A 9,573-nucleotide genomic window follows, 5' to 3' on the forward strand; every position below is an offset into this window, starting at 1 on the left:
CTTGGTCTATTAGGAAACCTATTCTGGGTAGAGACATCAGCATCGTCAATAGGCTTTATGTAGCATCATCTGGTAGATATTTAGCATACAAAGGCAATATGCTAAATGAATAAGATAAATCCACACCTTCCAATACAGTTATTGGAAATTAAACCTGCCTCCCAGAAATAAAGCATAGACATATGAAGATACAGAGATAGAGAGAAGGAAAGAGGGAAAGAAAGAGAAATCTAACTTGTTATCAGTTGGGGAAAATTTGCTCCCCAAAGAACATTTGTCAATATCTGAGACATTTTGGATGTCACAACTAGGAGAAGGGTACTACTCGTATCTAACGGAAACCTGGGATGTTACTAAACATTCTACTATATGCAGGGTAACACCATACAATAAGGAAATTTGCAGTCCAAACTGTCACTATGGCAGAAGTTGTGAAACCCTGTAGTAAACACAGTAATCGAGATAGACACAAAGACATAGGTGTATGTGTACGTGTACATATCGGTGGGGATATATGTATATGTATATGCACATATACTTGTACATATACACATACATATACATGCACATATATGTATACACAATACATATATATTTATACATACATGAACATGTACATAGCTGGATTCCTTGTGGAGCAGTGGATAAGAGCTTGGCTGATAACCCATAAATCGGCTCTTTGAATCTACCAGCCTCTCCTTGGGGCAGTTCTCTTCTGTCCTCCAGTGTCTCTATGTGTCAGAATCAACTTGATGGCAACGGGATTGGTTTGTTTGTTTGTTTTTTAAAATGCATATAAATATATGAAGCAAAAATTTAAAAAAGTTAAATTTTTTAAGTGGTAGGCATATGGGTGATTACTAAACTCTCTCTTTTTTCATTTATAGAATGACATTTACAAAATTATACTACAAATGTCAATTTCATTATAAAAATTTTAAAGTGCAAATTCACAAAATGTGTGGATATATTTAATATGCTTTACTTCAAAACAGAGTCCTATAAAAGCCCTTGTGCCATGGGTGGCACAGACTGAAACAACACACTCGACAGATACTGAACACATGATTAACAAGGAAAATCTAATCAATCATAGTGGGGATTAGCTGTCTTTATACAGGAAAACATTCTAGGTGCTAGACCCATGCAGATATAGTCCCTGTTGTACCTCCATTTGTGAGTTATAAAATAAGATACCTTAATTTCCTTATTCACATCTGCAACATGAACACTTCCCTTCAGGGTTGTTGGAAAAATAAATGATGATTAAATGTTTCAGTGCATTTAAGTTATCAAGATATAAGTCTCAAAAATCAAGGATATAATGTTGTTGTTTTTAAAATGATAACAATAATTGACATGAAAGGACTTTTCTTTACATATGTATACAAGAATCGTTCTAGTTGACCTAGCTTCTGCGTCAGGGTTATGATGATGAGTAGGTTGAGTAGCGTGTTATCCATGTAACTGACCCCAGCTCTTCTCTCCCCCATCTTCAACTCCGTGACTAAAATTGGACCATCAGTTTGCCAAGCTTCTGGATTATACATCTTCTATTTTACTTAATACATTTTAATATAAGTTGATGGACTGCTTACCTAAAGCTCTGCAGTTCAAAACCACCAGTGGCTCCCTGGGAGAAAGATGTGGCAGTCTGCTTCCATAGTTATTTATAGCTTTGGAAACACTTTGGGGTCACTGTTGAGTCAGGATTACCTTAACAGCTGTGCCTTTGAATATAAATTTACTTAAAATACGTCCTGCCCTAGGAGCAACTTCTTTACAAGTAACATATACTAAGTCGTTTGTAACAAATCAGATATACTTTGTCATCGAACTATCTAAGATAAAAAAAAAAAAAAAATCTAAGATAGTGAGGGGGGAGAAAGTGAGGTCCATGTCATTGATTTTATATAATGAAATTTCTTTAAAAAATTTCACTTGGATAAAGAAATCCTCTAGCTTAAACTATTATATAGTACATAATTCATACAAATATATTTAAATTTAAATGAATAATACATATCCCTAATATATGACAGATTAAAAAAAAATGCCAGAGAAGGTTGAGGATGGCAGTTTAAGGTAAAAGAATTAATGGTTTGAAATGATATTACTTACAATGAAAATAGCAGGACCAGCAGCCTCTGAGTTAGAAATAAGCTAATAGAAAAATACAATCATATCATATTAAATAATAAAATGGTAACAGGAGAAATACACTATCTCATATAAAACATTACTTAGAAGTCTGTGACCCTAAACACACACATTGCTTATGTCAGAAAAGAAACTATTGGCCTCTTTCCACTTAGAACAAAGGAGAGCGAAGAAAATAAATAAATAAATAAATAAATAAATAAATAAAAGACTTAAGGAAGCAATTAGACCAAAGGACATATGGCTCACATGAATCACAGCTTCCTCTAACCTGAGACCAGAAGACCTAGATGATGCCTGGCTATGACTACAGAGGACTCTTATGAAGATCACAATAGAAGGTCTGGGGGAGAATAGGGAAAAAAATGTACAACAAAATTCAAATTAAAAAAAAAAAAAAAAAGACCAGATTTACTGGTTTGAAAGAGGCTGGAGAAACCCCTGAGACTATTGTCCTAAGACAACCTTCTAATGTGAAACTATAGACACTGCCCGTGGCCACCTTTGAGCACAATCACAGACGGGGCTATTAAATTAAGCAACAAAATCTGTGAAGAATGTGCCCCTTAGAACTACCAACTATAGGAGACCAAAAGGGCAAGAAGGCGGGGAGGGACAGGGAAACCTGACTAATGGACACAGAGAAGCCAGGAAGGAAACAAGGAGAGTGTTGGCACATTTTGTGTAAGAAGTTTGTATTGGAAAATTAATTTGCTATGTAAACTTTCACCTAAAACACAATATTTTTTTTTAGAAGTTCGAAATTGGGTATCAGTAGATACTACAATTAGGAGATCAAGTATCATCAATGAATGCCATAAAAGCAAAGTAAATCTTGTTTAGTTGCAATGATGAAAACCCAGTAAAAACTGCTGGAGAAAAAAAGGACTTGTATTTCTAAGTACTGCTTTTCCTATAAGGTAAGGCAAAAGAAGAAGACTTCCTCTCAATAGCTTTGGAGTTCCATGGAGAGCGCCAAGTTATTTTCCATAGTTTACTATCTTTGTTGACTATCTCATTCTCCTTTTATAAAGCTATGTTCATTGAGAAAATTATATATTATTTCTGCCAGATTCTCCTGGGAATTGAAGAATATGGTATATATTGTGCAATCATCATAAAACTGGGTACTTACAAATTTCCCAAACTCTTAAAAATTGCTTTTCACATCTCAACATGAGTTGTGAGATGGAAGTTTATTTCCTCAACAAAAGATTAGCAAAAATATACATTTATACAGTTATTTAAATATACATTATATATTAAATTACACTTAAGAGTAGAGCCAGCTTATAACTAAGGATTTGGAAGGACATCAACATTGGAGACTGAATATTGTAGCTTCACAATTCTGCTCCAGTATTTTTAATACTGCATATGCTTCCTTTACTTTCATATATGAGCTCTATTATTCACATAATTAGGCCACCTGGGTGGCACAAACAGTTAAACACTCAGCTGCAAACTGAAAGGTTGGGGGATCGAATCCAGTCAGAGGCACCTTGGAAAAAAGAAAAATCCACTTCTGCAAGTTCACAGACATTGAAAAACTACGGACCACAGTTCTCTGATGCACACGGGGTAGCTATGAGGCAAAATTGACTCCAGGACTTTTTTTTTTTTTTTTTTGTCTGTTACTTTTTTATTCATATCGTTATTTATACAAAGTAAAAATATCATGTAGACATAATGACGAGGCTTCAAATATACTTATGAGCCTTTAGCCTCTGAAACAAAGTATGAATATTTGAAAAAAAATAATGATGCTAAAAAAGAAAGGGAGAGAGATCCTAGTCTCAGGTACTATTGAAAAGTAGAATGCACACAGAACTGACTCAGAAATCCTAATATTTTTCAATGATTTTGCCATTGAATAAAGGTGGGACCTTGCAAGTGTCACTGAAACGTTTCAGGTATTGGTAAAAAATGGAAAAAGTCTGTCTTTTTACCTGCAATGAAGCCTCTGTCTTGACTCCCCCAAGTGTTTCTTAACATGGCAGAGTGAGAAGAATTTATGGATTTTTTTTTTTACCCTTGGAGGTTCTCCCTGAGGAGATGACAGGCAATTTAGTGACTGTTCCTGAAGCATATGAAAGCCTAACAAAATTCCTGGGGGTGGTTGGTGAACTGTCCAGGACATTTTGTATTCACCGGTGACCAAATTTTTATTCACATAGTGTGTATGCATGTCTATGTTTATCTATTTCATATGCTCTTGCATTTTACTCTTTGTTAACGTTGATTTTTACCACACGGGGATCTGCATTAATATTCTCTATCTGTAAAACAGAACTGTCAACGTTCTGCATTTCTACAGTGGTCTCTTCAAATGGATGACAAAATGAAGTTGTGCTTAAAAACTTTCTTACTGCATTATCTAAAAGATTTTAATGGAATAAAAGTTATGCATTGTGCACGTGGGAGGTATCACTTCCTTGTTTCCTGTTATTTTTGTTATTTTGCTGTTACTGCTATTTTCAAGGTTTTTTTTTTTTCCTTTTTGACCTCATAAACAGAAACGTTACCCTTGCTTCTCATTTCCTGGTCAATTGCCATCATGTGTTTATGTTTTTTGCTTGTTTGTTTTACTTTCCATCATTACATTTCTGTATTTTATGTTTTTTCATTCTGTCCAATCCTCATTCCAAAACTTTTTTTTCACCTTAATGCATGTTCTGTTGTGCTTGATATAATGCTCTACCATATCAACACACCATCGTAAAGTGTGATAGTTTGCATAATGTTTCATTATGAATATATACTTACTGTGCAATATTTTTGCTTCATTTTGTCATCGTAAATATTTATAATGTATCCATTTGTGACCTTTTTTTTTGCTTATTTCTCCTATATGATGATATGTATGTGGCGTAGTGATTAAGAGTATGGCTATTAACCAAAAGATCGGCAGTTCAAACCCACCAGGTGCCTCTTGGAAACCCTGTGGGGCAGTTCTACTTTGTCCTATAGGGTCATTATAAGTCAGATTCGACTGGACAGCTTTGGATTTTGTTTGGTTTTATATACATACATATATAAATATATATATATATACACATATATTTATTTATAAAGCTCATTGCTAACTGAAATGTTGGCTGTTTGAACACACCAGCCTTTCCAGGGAGAAAAGACCTGGCCATCTGCACCCATGAAGATTACAGCCTAAGCAAATCTATGGGACGTTTCTACTCTGTCCTATACATTGCTATGATTTTCAACTGACCGGATGACATCTAAAGAAACAAAAATTCTTGAATGGTACATGTTTTGTTGGCTCCAACAGAACATTGTCTGACTTTACTGCTTCAGGGAAACAAGTTTTTGGAGGAGGACATCATATTTGGGGAACGAGCGGGCCAACGAGAATGGGGGAAGCCCTCCATAAGCTGGACTGACACAGTGGCTGCACCAATGTACTCGGACATACTGATGACTGTGAGGATAGGACAGGGCCAGGCAATGTTTTCTTCTGTTTTATATAACGTGACCATGAGTTGGAGTCACTCAATCGCAGGTAATAACAACAACCACCCTTGGTGATTGACTTTTCACTTCACACGATTCTAATGAGGTCCATTCACGCTGTTGTGTGCATCAATAATTTGTTCTTTTTTTTACTCCTGAGCATTACTTCATATAGGGATTTAGTACAGTTTAGTTACCCATTCACCCATAGAAGGACGTTTTGGTTTGTTACTGGCTTTATCTATTATAAGTAATGTTTCTTTTAACATTTGTGTAAGGATTTTTGTATGAACATAAGTTTTCGTTTCTGTGGGATAAATGTGTAACTGTGGGTTGTTTTCATTCTGACAAAGTCTGATGTATCCATTTGTATTTTTCATCCATGTATTTGCATGTACCAATAATTCAGTAGTTTTTATGACAGAGTGGTATTAACTTGTTGGAAATACCACAATTTATTCGTCCATTCTCAAGTAGATGAACATTTGGGGTGATTCTAGTTTTCGAGTATTACAGACAACCTTGTTATGGACATTTGTACACACGTATTTATAGGGCTAAATGCTGTCATTTCACTTTTAAGTAAATTGGTTAAATTTTAGGGTAAAACTATGTTCAGCTTTTTAAGATCCTGATGCTTAAAAGAAATTCTTTTCGTAAGCATTTTCATGATTTTAATTTTCCACTAGCAGTTTATGAATGTCCCATTTCCCTCACATAATTACCAAACACCTGATATTCTAACAGATGTAGAGTTATGTCATCAATGTTTTAACTTGAGGTTCATGGATGAGTGATGAACTGAACATTTTTAATGTGCTTATTTGCCACCAGAATATGTCCTATGAAAGAATGAATGTTCGTTTTTATGATCATTTTTCTGGGCTGTTTTTCTTTTTTACTTTATTATTGATATTATTATTTTTGAGTTTTGAGCCCTATCTCTGTATATATTATGGGGATCTGGTGGAAAAGTTATTAAAGATCGGGGTGGCTCGAACATCCTCTGAAATGTGGAATAGATTTGGTAAGAGGGGATTTACTTGTTTTTTTTTTTTTTTTTTTCCGGGTCTTACTGAACGTATTCAATCTTTCAGACCATGTGTGATGGTAACTGCGGGCTGTTCATGGATGTCCTCTTTCAGTTTGAGAAAGCTCTATTTTAATACTAATTTGGTCAAAGTTTTATCACATTTATTAAGACTTTAAAATGTTTCTCTACATCTATTTATATGGCATTGTTTGCCATTTTATTTATTATGATGGATGCTGCTAATTGATTTTTTTTTAATGGGAAACTATCCATGCATTCCTGGGGCACACCAAATTAAGTGTACTATTGTCTTTACATATTGCCAGACTCAATTTCTTTATATTTTTCACGTATGTGCTCTGTTGTTTTCTTTTCTTTTAATGTCTTTGTCTGCCTTTGATATCGGTTTAACCTATCCTCATAAAGGAAATGTAAATATACACTTTTCTTCAGTTCTGTAAATGAGTTTGTGTAGAATTGGCTAATTCTTTTTCCCTAAATACTTAAAAAAAAAAAAATTCTGAATCAAGCCACTTGGAATGATGAGGATGGGGTGTGTTTTAAATTTCCATTTTGATATCCTCTTTATAAATGATATTTTTCTCACACGTTTTCTAGTCTCTACATATATGGAAAAAATATCATAACCCACCTTGCAGGGTCCTATCCTAAAACACAGACTGGAATCTTTTTTAAAGACAAGCTTAGTGTACCTGAAATTTAATTTTTTTCTCATTAAAAATTTTTTGAATATTAAAAGAATAAGAAAGTAGAAACAGAAAATTAGGAGGGAATATGGAGCAACTATGTCTAGAAATCATGGCAAATACAGAAAATACTACATATCACACCTCACTCACTAGAAACACAGCATAGTCCGAACCATGGGTTATCTCCTTATGCTTCTTCCAAACAGGATAATCAAAATGATCAGTTCAAACAATACACCCTGATCAAAACACACGCTCATATTATTCAAATTGAAGAAAATCCAGCTAAACAAAACCAAGGCAACAAACATAACTCATTATACAATAGACTTCTTATGCAAGGCTACAGAAACAATTAGAAAATGACTTCTAAACAAGAGTAATTATTGTTTTCTAGAGAGATAAGGATAACAATCTATGAGACAAAAGCACGGACTTAGGAGCAATATCTGTCTGAAACAGACAAAAAGAAAAAACCTGGAAACTTCTGTGGCTGACCTTAATAAATCTGTCTTAATTTACATACCCACTGATACAGGCAAAATTGGTTAATTTAGACAAAACCAGATACTCAGCTGATCCTGTTGAATATAGTTTTATTTTGTTTATACTAATATTACAATATAGTAATAATAAAAAGAATAAAGTATATGGACTCTAAGGGCTCAAATATGAAAGTAAAGGCACTGATGATGAAAGAGAGGGATTTTAAGGTTTAGAAAGTGGTCATTTGAGCAAATTCATATAACTGAGTACTCGAACCAACCCACCCCAGTGAGCCTTGTTTTAATCAGAATTAGCCACCCAGGGGCAGAGTGTAAGAAATAAAATAGGAGGTGTGTGTGAGCATGCACACACACACACATGCACTTTCTGTATATTTTTTTTTCTACTAGATAAGGGAAACACCAGGTATTTGGAAATCTTCCTGTATCTATTAGTTTCACTATCCCACTCAACATATTCAATGTTCTTATTAAAAAAAAAAAAAAAAAAAGTAACACCCTCCAGACATTCTAGTATACTATAAAATTTCTTAATTATTATACTTATAATGCATCACTCCTGCTCAAGGAAGGCAGCACTTTGTACTGTTTCATTTATTAATCTACTTACAGCCTTAGTAGAGTGACTGGTAGAAGGCAATAGAGAAATACATGTTATCTGTGGTTTTGTGCTAGATATCCCCTCCGGAGGCACACAGAAAAAAAGTTTAAAGTGTAAAAAGTAATTTATATAATTCATAAGTTATAGTGAATGTTGAGAAAATGTATTGCATAATTGTTCTAAAGTCCTATGTACGGCATATTTTACATTTTTATTCCTCAAACTGTAGATCAAGGGATTCAACATGGGGGTCACCAGGGTGTAAAATATGGAAGCCACTTTATCAGTGTCAAAGGAATGACTGGACTTGGGCTGCAGATACATAAAGATTAAAGTCCCACAGAACACCACCACCACAGTCAGGTGGGATCCACAGGTGGAGAAGGCCTTGTGCCTGTCCTCAGCTGAACTCAGTCTGAGAATGGATGCAGTTATGAGTATGTATGAAAGAACAACTATTAGGAGGGATGAAATCAGATCAAAAGCTGCTAAGGCAAGAATGATCAACTTGATTTCAAGTGTGTCTGAGCAGAGCAAAGATACCAAGGGGAGACTGTCACAGTAGAAATGCCTGATGATATTGTGACCACAGAAGGATAAATTAAAAATCTTTATGGTGACCAGGAGAGAAACAAATGTGCTGTAGAGACAGGGGATTGCAACAAGCACCAAACACGCCCTTTGTGACATGATGATTGTGTAGCACAAAGGGTTACAGATGGCCACATAGCGGTCGTAGGACATTGCTGACAGAATAAAAAATTCACTAGTTATGAACATGATAACAAAAACTAGCTGTGTAGCACAAAAATAACAGGAGATAGTATTTTCATCTACAATGAAATTTGCCAACATTTTTGGTCCCACGGCTGTTGAATAACCAAGATCAGTGATAGCCAGCTGTCTGAGAAAAAAGTACATGGGTGTTTGTAGCCTGGAGTCCATCTTGGTGAGGATGATGATGCCCAAGTTGCCCACCACTGAGATCATGTAGATGATGAGGAACAGCCCGAACAATGGCGCCTGCAGCTCTGGGCGGTCTGTGATTCCCGTCAGAATGAATTCATTTGGCACTGTTAGATTGTGTTTGTCCAT

At 35.0% G+C, this 9,573-nt stretch overlaps 1 protein-coding gene across 1 annotated transcript; it reads right to left on the bottom strand.

Moving 5' to 3' along the window:
- Positions 1-4,382: 4,382 nt before the first annotated feature.
- On the bottom strand, positions 4,383-9,573 carry LOC135232109 (olfactory receptor 8K3-like). The gene is made up of 2 exons (XM_064289412.1): positions 8,820-9,573; positions 4,383-4,537 (listed from the first exon to the last, which is right to left on the bottom strand). The coding sequence occupies exons 1-2, from the start codon at positions 9,571-9,573 to the stop codon at positions 4,383-4,385; spliced, it is 909 nt and encodes a 302-aa protein (XP_064145482.1).

Source organism: Loxodonta africana, chromosome 7 (assembly GCF_030014295.1).
Source record: "Loxodonta africana isolate mLoxAfr1 chromosome 7, mLoxAfr1.hap2, whole genome shotgun sequence".
Classification (NCBI taxonomy): Eukaryota; Metazoa; Chordata; class Mammalia; order Proboscidea; family Elephantidae; genus Loxodonta; species Loxodonta africana.